We start from the raw sequence: 18,491 nt of genomic DNA, 5'->3' as shown, positions 1-18,491 counted from the left end.
AGTGAAAAAGTCTTATTGATGTTCCTCCTGATTTCACCAAATATCAAGAACTCTATAATTTCATGATCGCTGTGCCCCAAGCAGACTCCAACCACCACATCTCCCACCAGCCCATCTCTATTTGCAAACAACAGGTCTAACATAGTCCCTCTCCTGGTGGGCTCGTTCACCAGCTGCGACAAAAAGTTGTCCTCCACACACTCTAAGAACTTCCTGGACTGCCTCTTTTCTGCTATATTAAGTTCCCAGCAGATGGCTGGTAGGTTAAAGTCATGTGCAAGAACAAGGGCTGGTGATGCTCAAACATTCTCCAGCTGTTTAGCGAATAAGTTGTCTACCTCTTCTTTTTGGTTGGGGGAACGATAACAGACTCCCAATAGGATGTCAGCCTTGTTGGCCTTCCCCTTAATTCTTACCCATAGGCATTCAACTTCATTGTCATTATTTTCAATAGTCATGGCACCAAGAGCCTCCCTAATATAAAGGACCACCCCTCCACCTCTCCTCCCTTTCCTGTCTCTTCTGAAGAGCTTCTAGCCATCCAGTGCAGCGCTCCAGCTATGAGAGTCATCCCAGCACATTTCCATTATGGCAATTACATCACAGCTGTGCTGCTGCACCATAGCCTCCAGCTCTTGTTTGTTACCCATTCTGAGCGCATTGGTATACATGCACTTCAGCTGGGCTACTGATTTCACCCCAAACGTAGGCTTACCACCCTTGGGCCTGCTTCCAGAGAGCCTAGCTGCATCCCCTTCCCCCTTCAAACCTAGTTTAAAGCCCCCTCAGTGAGTTCTGCCAGTTCACGAACCAAAATCCTTCTGCCTTTAACAGAGAGATGAAGTCCATCTGGTTCCAGCAGGCCAGGTGCCTTAAAAGTTGCTGCATGATTAGAGAACCCAAAATTCTGCTGATGACACAAACCCTTGAGCCACTTGTTGGTAATGTGGGCTCTCCTATTCCTTCTTGTCATTTGTCTCTGCCACCAAAGGGACTGAGCAGAACACCAGCTGCGCTCCTTCCCTATCAACCACTTGACCCAGTGCCCTAAAGTCCCTTTTAAAGTCCTGACACTCCTCTTTTTAATCTCATCACTGCCAGCCTGGAGTATCAGCAGTGGATAATAATCAGAGGGCCAAAACAGCCCAGGGACTCTCCCAGTAATATCCCATACCCGAGCCCCAGGGGGGCAGCAAATCTCTCTGTGGGATGGGGCTAGTCAATATATGGGTCACTCTGCTAGTCACCCACTATGACTATACTTCTTTTCTTTTTGATGTTAGAGGTCGTGATCCTTCTGACAGATGAAGCATAATTGGGCAGATCATTTTCTTCTGCATCATCTGGGTGACCCTCCTCATCCAGAGCCTCATACCTGTTCTGAAGTGGCACCTGGGTACGTGATGGGCAGCAGAAGGAATTTTTATTACCTCCCCAAGTAGGGACCCATTCTCACACCCCTTCATCCAGCAGATGTCCTCCTATTGTCTGATGGTAGGAGGCCTTCAGAAAATCAGAAAAATATGGTGGTTCATCAAATATGCCACAGAGCCCAGAGTTTGCTCTCCTGCCTCTCAGTTTGCCCTGTGGATGGTACATCTCTGGCAGGGAGCAGTATGACATCCCATGTGGGACAAGCTGTAATTTGTGATGTGCTAGTGCACTGGGTTTGCATGAAAACACACAGACTGGGAGTACTGGGTTGTACTGTGAGCATCATCCACATTATAACAGGGGAGACAGTCATGAAAAAGCTGAGAAACAGAGACAAAAGAGGAAGTTGTTGACAAGTCAGCAGTGAAGGAATATTTCTGCATTACAGGATAGTGATGGAAGAAGAGGAATACTAAGGGGGTTTTTGGGGTTTTCTTTTTTTCTTTTTATCCAAATCTTTTGATCTGGGAAACAGGAAATAAAGGAATAACATCACTACCATCCCATATAATGAAGTCCATGATGTCAGCTTGCTTTTCCCCTATGGCATTTGCTCCTGTTATTTATCTCCTGTTTGAGCTGTGCTCACCTAGCAGGGCTGAAGACTTGTAGGTGGCTTGTTTTTTAAGGAACTTCAGCCCTAGCAGGGCTGAAGACTTGTAGGTGGCTTGTTGTTGGAACATGAAGAGAAAAAATGGATTCAAATCCTCCCATCAAACCAAGATGGTTCTGAATTACAGAATATGACCCTGTTCTAGAGACATCTCAGCATCTAATGCCAGGGGAAAGTCCAAAGTCTACCTGTTCTTAGTATGATAATTATTCATTATTTTAGTAACTGCACTTTCTTTAGTCAGGGTTAGAAATGAATCCTTGGATGAGAGAGAGTCATTAGAGCAAATCAAAGGATGAAACTAAGAACAAAATCAGAGACATTTTAAATACCAATAAACAAGTACATCTCATTTTCAGTCAGTTCAGATTACATCTCATTGGAAAGGTCTTTCTGAATAAACCCACACTGTTTATTGTTTTGAAACAGCTCTGTTGGTGAGCACCTCGAGCTCAAGATGATGTACCTAAGGCATCATAGATGTCACCCAGATCTTGATGCAAAAATTGCTGATGGTACTGTGACCTGTGGCTGTCATCATCATAAAGAATTCATGTTACACATAATGAAGTAACATGACAAAGTATTTATTCAGTGTCATTGTGTTATTGCACACTGTAAAATGGCAGATGGGTATTCTCAGCAAAACATGATCTGTTCTTACCTTATAAGCCTTTTCAACATTCATTATTAACTTCAGAGTGCTGAACAGTAAGATATAGGTGAGGATTTCCTAAATAAACATTGATACTCAAAACTTTATCTAGACACAGCCACAAACTGCATTGGGCTGGAGAACACTCATGAGAAATCTATACATCAATGCTTATCTAATATGCATCTATAGAATAATTAACACAGTAAATTAGCCCAGGGAGAGGAGACTTACCTCTTCTTCTTCCAGTCCAGTTAGATCCCAGAAGTAACTCAATCTCATCTGCAAACGCTTCCATTGTTCAAGGAACATGGTAGCTTTAAGAGAAATTAAACAATTTTTAAAATGATAAGTCCAAAGCCTTGTGGTAAACATTTGTGTTACTTATAAGCTTCAACTAATATTTGAATCCTGTTACGCTAGACCCTTAAAAATTAAGAACTAAGAAACAGCCTCAGGCCCAAAGAATTCAAGCAAAGCAGAGGGACAACAATTACTGTCTTTTAAAAATAAAATACAGAGAGATGGAACATGGGTTGTCCAGAGCCACTGTTAAGTTCTTGTCAGGGAATGGAACTGGCCCATAACTGCGAGTATCCATGGAAGATATCATCTCTCCTAATTCACCATGAAGCATTCTGAAGTAGGTTTAGCCTGCTACTGAAATAACTAGGATCCCCAGCAAGATGTAGAAAAAGATATTTTTAAATATATTACACTGGTGTAGTGAAATGCTTTTTACCTTCATAGACAGGGTGATTTTGCCCTAAAGGGCTGACCTCTGGTTCAGCCTCCTGCCTCTCCTTTTTTTACTAACATAGTAAGTAGACAGTAGATATTTTACTACTGTCCCATGTTTACATATTTTTCTCCTGGCTGTCCTCTCATAATTGCTGTTTCCTCAGTATAGCCCTTTTCCTAGTTGTTCCTAATTTATGGACTTACAGATTTATTAGAAATAGAACTTCTATATCTTGGGGTGTGGACAGGTATTTTCAGATAACAATATCAATAATAAACCAATACATGCCAACTTAGAACACCAAAACACTACCAGTAAAGCTGTATCTATAAAAATTGGGGGCACTGGTTTCCATTTTCTTATGCTTCACCTCACTTTTTCAGTGGGTGAAAAGGGTATTGTAAAAACACTGTTAGATCACAGCAGTGTTTATATCACTTTGAACATCTTGTAGATAACCCCACAAGACAGACAACAGTGGAGAATCCGATCAGCTTCTCTTGACTGCATCTACACTGTCAGATAACACTGAGAAAAGTGGGAACTCTGTGAAAATAACCTGGCTCTTACAAGTCATTATCTATCCCAACAGTTAGCTGCAAATATTTTCTTCACAGGTATACCATTATATAAGAAAAAAATGTCATTTAAAGACAGGACTGACAGCACACTGAAAGTAAATCTGGACATTAAGCAATGAAGTTGCTATTTGTGTTCCTCCCCTATAGAAGAGAGAACATATAAAAGCTATATTTAGCATGGTTTGAAAACTCAAGGGTTTTTAGATATCCTAAATACAAAAACATTTGGTTATTTTATAGGGTGCTATTACTCATTCCATTCTTTCCTGTTATACTAAAGCTCAGTTCCACATTTAGCTCTATAAAAACATACTTGGCTTGATGCAGCAGCTGCTCTGAAATCAGCACTTCTGAGCTGACTTACACCAGCAGGAAAACTAAACTGACAGAGAGAAGGTTTGGATTGGATATTAGGAAGAAATTTTTCTCTGTGAGGATGGTGAGGCCCTGGTACAGGTTTCCCAGAGAAACTGTGGCTGCCCTATCCCTGGGAGTGTCCGAAACCAGGCTGGATGGGGCTCTGAGCAACCTGGGAGAGTGGAAGGTGTGCCTACCCATAGCAGGGCAGTTGGAACTGAATGAGCTTTAAGGTCCCTTCTTACATCATTCTGTGATTCTGTAAAATTTCTAATTAGGGCACCTGACACTGAAATTTAGCACCAGAACAGCAGTGACATCAAGCCCTGTCAGCTAGGCATTACTGTGAATATGGACACTTGCAGCAGGACTGCTAGAATCACAAAGATACTTCATGAGGAATCAGGATCAGCTACTAAAAACATGATTCCTTTGGAGATATTAACTATAGGAAGCCTTCTGTTTTCTAAAGAATGGGAGAAGACAAGCAAGATGATAGAATTCCTGTGCCCTGCACCCTCACAAAATTACGCCGGCCCAGATCACCACAGTTTGCTCTTTTAACTATACAGCTGGAATAGGTGCGTGAGTAAGCTCTGCCATTCAACAGATTGAGCTCTAGATATAACCAGCACAGCCTCTAATAGCAGGGCAGCAAAATTTGGTGTAATATAATACTTAATATGAAAGCTGGGCAGAGTTAGTAAAGATTCCATTATTTTGCTTTGCTGCTCTTTGTGTGTGCCAGCTGCATTTTCTTAAACTGACAAGCTCAGTTATCATGGTCCCAACAACAGACTTTTCTAATCTGCGGGGAATATTTTTTGGAGGACGGCTTTAGCTCTGAAAGAATTTTGTTATTTTTACTTGCCTTTTTTTAAAAGCAGTGCATATGGATCTTTTTGTCCTGTTCTGTTCCATAACAGATTCTACTAATTTGTCTTAGTGCAAAGATATATCAACATTTTCTTTTGCACGTTGTATTGCTGATACTAAAATACAATTTTTATGCATGAGATTCAGTGGCAATTGTCATTTGCATGGATGCCAGTTTACAGTAGAGTTTCTTTGTCAGGAAAATGATATTTTATTTATCTTGAGCTTCACAGCAGCAGGTGACAATCTGCCAGTCTACCCTGTAATCTGAAGTAGTAAAATGAATTCTTCTGAGTCTATAAATAATTATCTTTTTTCTATTTCTCAGTCATAATTCTCTCTAATGTTTGCTCAAGGGCTTCCAGGAACTGGTAAATAAATGCTTCTTGCTTCCATGATTTGTTCTGTCTGCAAGTTCCTTAAAAACCTTCTGCTGTCCTCACCCAATGCCAAGCCACCAATCAGTCCTTTCTAAAACAAGCTGTAAAATCTTAATAGGCTTGCAAAGAATAACACACTGGTTGCTGAGGGATGACTATAACAGAATAACATATTTTCTCAGTTTTATATTAAGAATGATAATATCATTTTGCGAACAATGAATAGGGAAAAAAAAACATTTTACAGTAGTAATAACACATTTAACTTCATAATAAACAAGCTGTAGAGTAAAGGAGAGCATAACACCAGCAAAAATTCATGCAAGCACAGTACACATGCTTTTCAGAGCAGAGGTGAGGCCAGAAAAATAGGAGTAATACTACAATGCATTCATTCATGTTTATGAAGTGTTTTGATATCCTCATGGAGACAGGGATATTTGCCATTAAAGATAAGCAAGATTGTTGAAATGGGATATTCTAAAATATATTATAATTTAAATGATAATAGTCCCATTGCTCTTGGAATCCCATAAAGTTTTGATAAAATTATGTGACTGAATTATCCCACAAGAAAGTGGGACCATGCTTAAATTAGACCCTTTCAGCTGTTTGTACCATTTAATCATCAAATACATTCTGGCCCCAAATGCAGAAGGTATTAAATGGGTGTGACATGTTGATGGAAAATGAAGAAAAATTAGCAAATACATGGCAAAATTTAGAAGTGCCATTAACAGCACAATGTCCTCTGTGGAGAAAATGGCCCCAGGATGCGTCAGGGGAGGTTCAGGTTGGACTTCAAGAAGAATTTCTTCCCATTGGCATTGGAAGGGGCTGCCCAGGGAGGTGGTGGAGTCACCACTCCTGGGGATGTTTAATAAACAACTGAACATAGCACTCAGTGCTCTGGTTTAGTTGACAAGGTGGAGATCAGTCAAAGGCTGGACTTGATGATCTTTTAGATCTTTTCCAGACTTGATAACTCTGTGATTGTAAACACGGCAGTAGAGGAAGAAAGAACATTTTTTTCTTCTCTGAACTACACAACCCCATTTGTTGCAGGGCTTGCTGTTGATAGTGATATATCTTTCCCCAGTCTCAATACAGACAGCTCACCCTGGCCTTCTGAGGATTGCCAGCTTCCAAAAGCCATAGGGATCCCATTCAATCAAACAGCACTTTGTTATGCTGTGAAAAGTCCAAACATCAAATGGCACTGTTAGCTTGCAAAGCAATACTCACCCCAGAGAGCCATAAAGATGGAGAAGAAAACTGTGGCAGGGTTGTCAAACAAGTGACTCGCTCGAGCGGTGGCACAGGCAGAGCTGAGGTTCCAGTAATCACAGAACTTGTCACACAGGGGGCACATGGTGAAGGCATTGCGTTGGTCACACATCTCTTGGCTGTGACAGACAAGGGCACAGGTTCCTCTGAGTATCCCAGCTCAGAAGCTGTGGATGTGCAGTACTGATGTTGAGCAGCACATCACAGCTATTACAAGCTGTCTGCAATATCTGTGGCCTGCCCTTGCAGAGGGCAGGAGCTGTGTGTTTCTTCAAGGTTCATTGCCATGGATAGTAATTTTTTAAACCTTTATAGGCACCTTGCAACAGGAAAATGATGCAACACTCAACCAGACTGATCACTGCACTGTATTAGAGAGTTAAGGAAGACAACATCACTGAAGACAAGGTTAACCACAATAAAAAACCAAAATTCAAACATAAAAGTGGAGTTTGCATATCTGCAGTCAAGTTACGTGATTTGATACAGATCAGATTTAAATCACTGAAAAGAAAGACTGAAGTGGTCTCAAAAGAAATTCAGTGCTGTTGTCAACACACACAATTTTTTTATATGATGGCACAAAAATATGAGAAAATATTTTTACAGATTTTAAGATCTTTACTGTAAGGTTTTTATTTTGATTCTCGGTTTTATTTGCTATGTATGTATTCAGTTTCTAAAACTCTTAGAAAAAAACATTATCAGTATCACTTTAACAGGCCAAACACTTCTTGTCAGGGCTGAGAATGCTTTCAGTATTTTCCATGAGGTTTGGATGTGAAAGCCTTTCATACCTGCACAGTCTCACTTAGGTGAACTGAGTAGTGCAAAGCTCAAATGTCCTTGCCAGGATCATGAGCTGAGCTGGCACATTAATTCAATGATAGCTGGCATATCATTGAAATAATGATTGTTCCTATATGGACCATCCTGATAAAGGTTTTTTCCTTATGACTTCAAATGAAAAAAAGGACTATTCAAGCTCTATTATGAATATGTTTATATTATATAGTTTGAAAAGCATGCAGCTGTTTCCAGCTCTCACATTGTTACAGTAATTCTCTATTTCAAAAGGCAGCAGAGGGTGCTGCAGATACATCTCAGCCATAAATCTCATTGGAGTTTAAATGTTAGCACAAGCTTTTACCTGACAAGCACCAAGATTTATTCAGATCAAGCTAAGAAAACAGACCCCGCCTCAGATGTGGTGCTGTTCATCATTTACCTATCAGTAACCTTGTCCTGCTGCAGCAATTTTAAAAGCTTACAGTTCAGGAACTGTCATGAGCGTGATCAGCATACAAGTACTGCAGTATCTTGTCTCCAGCAGAAGTCAAACACAGATAAGACACAGAAATTATTTTTTTTCCACTGGGAAGCAGACATTAACATCAAAGTATCACTTTGGCAGTCTTTGTGCAGTATATTCCCCTCAGGACACACAAAACTCAACATTATTTTGTGTCTAGAAGGGGAAAACTGTGAAGACCAAATATAGAATCATAGAATGGTTTAAGTTGGAAAGGACCTTAAAGATCATCTTTTTCTAACTGCCCTGCCATGGGCAAGGCACCTTTCACTAGCCCAGCTCGCTCAGAGCCCCATCCAACCTGGCCTGGAACCCTGCCAGGGATGAGACAGCCACAGCTTCTCTGGACAATCTGTGCCAGGGCCTCACCACCCTCACAGGGAACAATTTCTTCTGGACCTAAGCCTGCTCTCTGTCAGTGTGAAGCCATTCCCCCTTGTCCTGTCACTCCAGGCTCTTGTCAAGAGTCTGTCTCCCTCTTTCTGTGGGCTCCCTTCAGGCACTGGAAGGGCACAGTGAGGTCACCCCAAAGTCTTCTCTTCTCCAGGCTGAACAATCCCAATTCCCTCAGCCTTTCCTCCCAGCAGAGCTGCTCCATCCCTCTGATCCCCCTGCTCTGGCCTGACTCCAGCAGCTCCCTACCTTTCCTGTGCTGGATGCAGCCCTGCAGGTGGGGCTCAGCAGAGAGGGGCAGAGAGGCAGAATCACATCCCTTAATCTGCTGGCATTTGCTAAGTCTTGTAGCTATTGTTCCTCTTACTTGTACAAATCGTCTGATTTTAATGGGAATCAAGTGTTCCAAGAGTCGTGGACAGTGTTGGCAATAATTTCAGTGAGTTTTACATAACAACTTTCTGATTGAGCAATAAGCTATATGCACTCATAAAAAACAAATTAATATCTTAGAAAACGAACTCAATACAGTGGACTCACTACACATTACTGTTTCAGAAAGTGAGGCACTGACCAATCAAATAAATACATGCCCTTTAATTACCTCTTCAATGCCTCTGTTTGTAATGCTCACAGGGTTGGTAATTATACATCACTGCTCTTCAGACAGCTAAAGCCAGTTATTCTCACTACAGATTAATAAGAAAAAGCACAGTCTTATAATTTTCAAATAATAAACCATGGGTCACAGATAAGCTTACCTAGGAATGTCACTTTCAATGGTTATACATCCATATAGAAATACAATAATCCCAACTACTGAAGATGGAATGAGGAATTCTGTGTATAAACCCAGCCATGCAAAATAAAGTCCTATCTTTTCTCCAAAATACTTCCTGAAAAAGAGAGGAAAAAAATAAGAAAAAGCACATGCCAAGGATATAATTTTCAAATGTGTTTTACAGCTACTAAACAGACCTAGAAAATTAAAATACAAATTGTGAAAGACATGAATGAAAACCCTGAGGATCTTGAAGACAATAGGAACAAATGAAGCGGATGATTTGGGCATTTGGCAGTTTGAGCTTCTCTGTTCTGAGAAGTTAAAGATGGTCCTGCATCATTCTCCTGAGCTGAAATTAAGCAGGTATTATTGCAATACATAATATCTGTTCAGAGAAAACTGTGGTTTTTGCATCTCTTAAAAGAACTCAGTGAAATAGGAGAAAACATTGGAAAATACTTAGTGCCTCAGAGGAGCCCATTAATTTTTGCCTCTGTAGTACTCCTGGATTCTGTTAGTGAGAGTCATAGAAATAACATCTATGGGACCATACCAACAACATCCTCTAGTATCTTAAAAGATGACTAATCTGGAACTGCTGCAAAAGGAGGGAAGTTTACTTGCACACTTTGCACTGGCTTTTCAGAAAGAATAATTTTGTCAGGTTAACAGCCCCTGGACAGCTGGTTAGATAAAACAGTGTCTGTTCTGAGGAACAGCCCACTGCAGATGTTGATAAATAAGTGGTAGAACTCAGCCCAGCATCTTCATGAATCACACTGCAAGAAGTAAACTAAGCATGGATGACCCTCACTGATCATTCCATTGAACAATTAGGAGTAATTACAAATATTGCAAAACCCAAAGAGCTTAATAGAACTCAAGAATTCACCAAAATTTAGATAAAAACCAACAAGGTTAAAAACATTTCATAAGCCAGAGAAGAAGATGGGCAGTGCTGTACAGTAAGCGGCTACAAAGAGAGCACTCAGGGCACGACATGGAGTGCGAGTCAGTGAGACATTTACACTTTGATAGCAGCAAAACTTAAAATAAATTCATAATATCATGTCTAATAAAAGAAAGACAAACTTCTCAGAAAGGTTGAGATTATTCTGATGCCATTTACCTTAGGAAAGTTTTATCCAAATTCAGCACCCCAGATTTACATTGTTGCTACTGAAAATGCTTAAATGGGATTTTTAGAGGCCCAAACTGAAATTTTCTACTCCAGAAGTTGGGTCTAAGGGCGAGACAGGCCACAGGAGAAAGAGGGCAGGAGTGTGACCATGGCAGAGAACCAAGGGACAGCAAGACAAGTCTCCACAGACACTTCCAGCTCAGATGAGGTGGATAAGGGAAGCAACAGTGAGGGATTTTTATTACTACTGATCCTGCTGTTGTTCTCACACCATTGCAGCTGCAGCTAACTCCGCACTTCCAGGCTCCCCCATGGAAAACTGGCAGTGCAATCCTGCCTATTTCAGTTTTGCCTTCTTTGAGTGCCTCTATTTTCTCCTGTCTAACCAAACTTGCTTATGCTTTAGAAAGGATGCATGCAATCCTTAAGGGGAAAGCACAACAAAAGCATTTTGAGGACATACACAGACAACATTATCTTTAGAATGAGGGGATGCCATCCAGAAGCTGGGAAATTTCACAAATCTTCAAGAAAAAGAGTACAGCCCCTACCCCTGCTGCTGCAAGGTACCCTAAGCCACAAACTACATGAATTATCAAACACTCAAGTGAAATCATCACAGCAGGGCTTGAATGGCACTAAGTTAAGATTTGAAGCATCTTGGGACAATGGATTTCCAGAGAATACAAGGAAATATCATATGATATAGCATATTTTATGAAATGATAAATGTAAATATTTGTGTTGCAAATACAAACCATATACTGCCCTCTGACCTGGCACATGCCAGGTAATTTTGGTGCTAATTATAAGAAGTTTTCCTTTATTTTCACATTTGAAAATAAATAAATATTTTTCATATACCTGTTTGTAAATATACTATGTTGTTAGTATAGTTTGTTTAACACACACATTTTAATACACTTTTTTAATATTAAATGAGAGAAGGAATACTTGATTGAAATATAGAACTAACCAGAAGGCCTAAAGTTTTTCTTCAAACCCGTTGTGTGAGTCAACAAACAGCAGCAATGGTGTTGGAACAGCACAGGATAGAATGAAAATCCATTTGCTCTCAAGTTTCCTCCTGACTGGGAAGTGACAACCTTAAATTTGACACTAAAGCAGGAAAAGGAGGACCAGAGGAAGATAATCCTGATTATATCTTCTTACTGCTTCCTTGTTTGTTTGTAGAGATGGGCAATGGGCACAGCTAGTAAAGTGTTTCAAATAGGTCAGAGCAGGCACAAAAAATTGTCCGCAATCTAAGTTGTTCAAAACTCTGTTTTTTTGACAAAGGGCCATAGATTAGCACAGAAAGAGTTCAAATGCCAGCAGCACTAAAGAGTAGCTGATCAGGGTCAGGAAAGTTTAAATTTATGGCTCAAGAGGCTTCCCTTCAAATTTTTAAGCCTTCCAGTGATAAATGTGACCTGTCGCCTATAAAGTGGAGGGTTGCTATTTGTATCCATGCCAAAAGAAAGTGAGAAGAGCTCAAAAATATCCTGGCAGTATGGAAAAAATGCAGTTGCCAAGAAGAAAACTACACTGTGTTTTGGGACTTAACTGTTTGAAAAATGAAAATAATTAAGATGTTGGGCCCAAGCTCAGTCCATCAATGTGCCAGAAAGTTAAATAATCTAAGAAGCAATGACAGAGCTTGGAAACGTAATGAACAACTTAGATGTGAGCTTATCACGTAAGAAAAACACAGGACATAGACATGTCCTTTATGTGACACACTCCAAGATCTCTTCTCTGACTCTGAATAGCAGTCAAGGCTCTGCAAACACCTGCGACCCCCTGTATCAACATCTGCTGCAGCTGCTGCTGGATTCAGTAGTAAAGAAACAGAGGGAGAAAAAAAAATGTGTGCTTCAAGGGTAGAGGAAGATGTAAGTCAAGAAAAAGTATTTTTACAAGTTTTTATATATTTACACCGAGAACTTGGCATATTCTCTCATTTACATTGGGATAAAACCAGTCTGATTTTATTATTCTACAGGAATTATCCATGATTTATGCTGACATGGCAAAAAAGGAGAATTGAGACCAGAGTCTTGCCCTACCTCAGTAGCTAATTCACATCTGCCTCACATATATCCAGACAAAGCTAAGGACTAATCTTTTTCAAAGTGTGCTCATGGATACTGCAGAATGTCAAAAAAAATGTGCCCCTGGCATTGTGTGAGCCTTATTTCTGCATTAGGGAAATTCCCCTAATCAGGAGCAGCACCCAAAGCTTTTCTTCTGTGTGTTGATATTTCATAAGGTGAAATTTTGTGCTTTTCATTTTAGAAGATTTTATAAAGACTGGTTAAATGACCACCTACCAAGTACTGAGTTCTCATGAACAAGAATCACATCTTTAAGGAAAGATTTGGTCAAATTACCCATAACTCCTGAACAAACTGAACAAAAGCTGCTCTTCCAGCACATTATCAGAAGCAGCATTAAAAAACTCCCAACAGCAGCAACAGCAACCACCTGTAGAAAGTGTATTACCTCCCAGAATTAGAAGTGTTGAGAAGGTCACAGCAGAAACATTGGCTCAGTTCCCTCTGCTTCGCCCATATAACACTTCAACCAGACATCTGCAATGCACTTTGGTCTGTCTGGTTGCAAAACCAACATCAAACAGAATAACTGATTATTAAACCCTCTGCTCGCACGTTGGTCACAGTGCTCCCGTGCCAAGTTGTGCAATTTATAAATAGACTAAGGTTTGGGGAAGGGGGGAGAAAGAGAGAAGGAAAAAAACCCTTCAGTTTTGACTCTGTGGGCGTGGAATGTGAATAAAGTGTGGGTACCTGGAATGTGAATAAAGCATGTGGTGCGTGACACACGCTGGAAAGAACTCTGGAGACATTCAGGAACAAAGCTAAAAAAGCGAGGAAAAGGCGTTGTGGACACTGAGTCACCTAACCAGGAAATCGGTGCAGAACTCTTCAGTTTTTAAATTTCCACAGCCCACTCTACGCCAGCTGTCACCTCATGTCTCCATTTCATTCCACCAGCCTTTTGGTGGAGGAGCCGTTTAGATGCAATAGTTTCTATGCAAAACGAAACCGATTTACAGCTCCCTCTTGGGTAGGTTTCCCCTGCGCAAATGGTCAACAAAGTCACATGCATTTCTAATGCCGTCAAAATAAACTTATTTGCACAGTTTGGTTGTGAAATTCTGGTGTTTCTGCTGTTGGGGAGGAGGACAAGCAGTTTAGTTTCATGTCAGAACATCTTTACTGCCAAGGCTAGTTTAAAATTTACTTTCCCTGTCCAGGTGCACGTTCCCTCTCTGACCCTCAGCAACAGCCCCCAGGAACACAATTTATTCTTTCAGGGCTTTTGCAACCAGAAGAAAATGAACCATTAAGGTGCAGGTAGAACTGTGACTACTCTTAGAAAGTGAGAAGCAATTTCTAGCACATGGTAAGTTCAAAACACAGATATTTCATTTGATTCTGAGATAATAGTTCCCACCATCCGAAGTTTCCATCTCAAAACTACAGACTTCTTTCAGAAAGAATGCTGGAGTATAGAGAAAGCCCCAATCACTACAATAAAATCAGGAACATTTCTCAACACCCCAAGATTTCACTCCAGGTAGAGCTGCCTATGTCCAAACTTTTCTGGATTTGCCATTCTTTCTTCACTTGAAAATTTTCTCAGGCCGAGATTTAAGCATTTATTACAACCATCTGGGACACCTGGGTGGAATTACTGCTCAGCAGCAGCACTGAGGCTGCTGTGCATTCAGACATCTTGGAGATTTCCACCAGGGTTGTGTCTGACAGCACATATTCCATCCAAGCAGTCTCAAAAAGGAACATATCAGTGCTAAATCCAGATACACAGAGAGTGCACCAAATGGAGCAGTATGTAAGCCAAGAAAAGATCCTGGCAGAAGATAATCCCCCTTGGAACAACATGCCAAGGGACTGAAAACTTTTTTAATTAAAATTTTAAGAGCGGGAAAAATAACAACTACAGAAGCTCCAATAAACTGCAATGCATCTGAATTTGAGGTAGAAAAGAAAATGTCCTTGAGAAAGGCCAGCTGGTTCTGCATACAGAAAACAAAGAAAGGAGACTTTGTCCAAGGTAAAAGCACTATTTTCCCCCTATGATGGGCATAAAAATCAAGAATGTCCAATAGACAGTGGTTGAAAGTCTGGTTTTGAATGGAGTTTAGAACCTGAACCTTTTCCCCTGAAAAGAGAATAAAGAAATGTGCCACCACAGCCATTTAATCAAGCCCTTTTCATTAAAGCTGTTGTTTGAAAACATTACCTAACAAATATTTGCTGTGTCCTCCAATGGTACAAAAGTTTGGAGTCAAAATCCTGTCAAAATATTGCAACTCCATGGAGAACAGAAATTGTGAATTTTACTTAGAGGTAAAGCTATGTTTCTGCCTAGTTTTTTTGGCTCTTAAGAAAAATTACTCTTCAACTGAGTAGCAGGGAGAAGCTGATGTTATGGAGGAAGGGGATATTTGAATTCTCAAATTATAATGGATTCAAAAACCCTGGGGAAATATTAGTAGTAGTAGTAGTAGTAGTAGTAGTAGTAGTAGTAGTAGTAGTAGTAGTAGTAGTAGTAGTATTGTTATTGTTGTTGTTGTTGTTGTTGTTGTTGTTGTTGTTGATTGGTGAAGATTATAATAATAATTAATATTAATAGTCAGGATTTGTGTATTAAATGCAATTTAAAATAGCAAAAGCCTAAACCTTATTTTGAAAAGAAGTAAAACTAGGACAAACCACTCTCTAAGCCTCACAGATTCACAAATCTTATGCTTCCATTCCAAGAAATTGTCAGAATACAACTAAAAGTGCATAGTTTGTGGTGATGGATTATAAACTGAAAAAAGCCTTTGTTTACTGACTGTAGGAGAAAGAACAATAGAAGCATAATAAGTAGACATGTAATGTGTCTGAGACAGAAATTAAGGCTGACAACTGCCAAATGGATAAGCAACACGGTGCTGGGTAGTCAGAGGCACTGTGTTGTCCCAGAACAGAGGCACTCTGTTCTGGGACAATACAAAACTTCAGACCAGCTTTGAAAGGATTAAGTGCCTGATTACATTATTCTGTTGATGTTTCCTGTCATGTGCTTAGTGTAAAAAGTTCTAAGTGTCCCAGAGCCTGCAGAAGCCGCACGACACCGTGCTCAGGGAAAGCATTTTCAACAAGAGCAACACAGTGTCACATCCAAGAATTCGTGCATAAGACAACCCATGGACACTCCGCCTCTCCTCACCTTTCTTTAATTCATTCTCTTTATTTAGCATTTTTTAGAAAGTAAGCAACCTTCCTAACCTGGAAAATTAAAAAGCCATGGCTACCTGAGGCTAATTCAAAGCTAATGAAAGTCAATCAGAGCTCACCTGTGAGGAAGGAAGTTTCATTTTATAAACAACTCAGGGCACCAAGTGACACTCTATATAAGAAGCAATTCATTCAGTTATACAGATAATATTTTCACTATAAGAAACAAATACAAATAAGGAGTAACCTATTTCATATGAATCAACCTTTCTTTTGGACTTTCTTTTAGGAAAGGAGGTTAATTAGTCTTTTACTTCCTATATTTTTAGTACCTATTACAACTTGTTTTTTTGCCTTTTTGTACTTGAACGAATGTGAGCGCATTGCACCTCATCACTTCCCTAATCTCCAGTTTCCATAAGATAATTTTCATTATTTTATTAATCTAATTTAACAAGAGTTTGAACTTCAAATACTGGCATCTTTTCCTAAATATCTTTCATTTATAACTAATATTTCATGAGAGTTTTCTTGCTTTTCAGGTTAATATAGCTAACCCTTACTGCAGAGCCTGAATTCATTTCATGTATTTATTTTAGTAAGTAGGTCCTTGTTAGCACTGGCACAGCGCTAACAAGCACTTGCACAGATAGACACCATCTGGTGGCTAATAAACAGATGTATAATTTCCAATTAAAAACAAGTATAAAAAAATTATCTTTCAGTCACCTTGGTGGGAAGGGGATTGGGTCAGGGAATACTGTAGCAAACTGGACATCCATACATCTGCAGGTCCTGATGGAATGCACCCACGAGGGCTGAGGGACCTACCAGATGACATTGCAAGGCAGCTCTTGATAACCTTTTAGTTATGGTGGCAACTGGGAGAAATGTCCAGAAGCTGGAGGAAAACTAATGTGACCCCCATTTTCAGGAAGAGCAAGAAGAAGGATCTATGGAGCTACAGGCTAATCTACCTCACTCTCATGTGTGCCCATCAACTCTTGTCACAAGACACAGCTGAGAAGAGCCTGGTTCCATTCTTTTCTTACCCCCTGCTCAAGATGACATAAAAATCTTAATTTTCCTGCTCTCTGTACTGACTGTGGAAGTTCACAGATTTGCCATATTGAGAGCTTTCCTTAAGCTTGTGTTTTCTGGGCATAATTTTTATGTGGTGCCCAGTTCTTGATCTCTTCACTTGCATCCTGGTTTTGTCCAATGTTACAGGCAAGTTACTGGATCAGACAAAGCAATGGTCTGTCCTAATAGAACTTATGGATAGAGAGGATCCTCATACAAAAGACCTTAGCATGGGGGAATACACTTAAACCAGAAATGGGTTGGTCTTGACCCCTGGTCAACACTCAGGAGCCAGAAAAAAAACTTTCTCTCTGCCCAGTAAGCCACAACCAGAACCTTCTACAAGACATTAAGAGCAGCTCTACAAGAAAAATAAGCAGACCTGTAGCCATGCAAATACAGCAGCTGTTTTCCACTCCCTGCAGTTTCCAGCCACACACACCTCTAGATTCCTACAAATATTTACATACAGGTAAATAGTTTAATGTGCACAACTTCTGTTTCCAAATGTGGCCTCTCACCTCTGTCTTTTCTTCCTCCAATTTGAAAGAAGAAACTTCCATTTCCTATCAAAACACACTGATGTCACGTTCAAAGACACCTTTTGGGTGGGACCTGTCAGTCATGTCCATCAAAAAATATAAGTTTCTGGCTGTGAAATTTAGTCATCATTCAGGCACTACTGAACTTAGCCTGAGACAGTTCTTAACACAATGAAAATTGAATTCTAGCTGCCTAGAAAACTCCACAGTCAAAGGGAGAGACATGAGGAAGTTGTGCAGCAACCTCAGTCATCAGAGACTAGACTTTGCAGTCCTGACGCAGATATACACATCTACTAGATCAAGCTTTTGAAAATCCCACTGCAGGAGGGAGGAATCTGGGTGGTAATGAGGATCCTAGTGCTCAGATAGTCATCTGAAGCCTGGGAATTATGTTTATCAGAATGCAGGGATCTGTTTTTCCTCAGCACTACAATCCAAACCTACTGATTTAAAATTCCATCCCTCATACAAGCAACAATAAATAAGACCAAGCCCTTGCCAAAAGAGACAGAGAGAAGCACTTCCTACAGGACTGGCAAAGTCTGTAAAAGGCAGAGCTGTAAGTAAATCATCTCACTCCAGTCACAGGCCTGTATCCAGCAGAATAATTCAACACAAATTCCTTGGTGATTTATGCACCACAAGTAAAATTCCTCTGCTTTGCAATAAACAATGGCTAAAGCACTTGGGTAAGGCCTGTGATGAGAAGTTCCAGTGAGGGGAGAGAAAACTCCCTACAACTCAGCTGAAAAGTGCTGCCCTAGCATCAAACTCCTTAAATGCAGCCCATTTTCATGGATGTATGGCATCCATGAAAATAAAGGCCATTCATAAATAAACTGGGGTTGTGGGGGGTAATGAGATCATGGAAAGGGAAAAGAGATATAATTATGGGGAAAATGTTGATTTTTTTCACCAGCTCAGACTCTGCTCCAGCATCCCACATGCTTCTGCCCCCCTCCAGGAAGCTCTCTGCTGTAAAATCTGGCAGGAGGGACATCGAGGATGAGTGGATGCTGGCACAGCACTTCCCTC

General features: G+C 40.3%; 1 protein-coding gene across 1 annotated transcript in view; it reads right to left on the bottom strand.

Annotated features, from left to right (window-relative positions):
- The window catches only part of ANO2 (anoctamin 2), a 152,492-nt gene that overhangs the window by 85,057 nt on the left and 48,944 nt on the right, over nucleotides 1-18,491 (bottom strand). The window contains exons 11-13 of the mRNA XM_084205617.1: nucleotides 9,392-9,526; nucleotides 6,884-7,044; nucleotides 2,937-3,019 (exon numbers count right to left, since the gene is read on the bottom strand). Of these exons, the coding sequence (XP_084061743.1) occupies nucleotides 2,937-3,019; nucleotides 6,884-7,044; nucleotides 9,392-9,526 (379 nt within the window). The remainder of the gene's footprint in view (nucleotides 1-2,936; nucleotides 3,020-6,883; nucleotides 7,045-9,391; nucleotides 9,527-18,491) is intronic.

Source organism: Fringilla coelebs (assembly GCF_963513975.1).
Source record: "Fringilla coelebs genome assembly, chromosome: 5".
In the NCBI taxonomy this organism is placed as follows: Eukaryota; Metazoa; Chordata; class Aves; order Passeriformes; family Fringillidae; genus Fringilla; species Fringilla coelebs.
The sequence above is the reverse complement of the archived record's forward strand: the minus strand, read 5'-3'. Positions and strand labels throughout refer to the sequence as shown.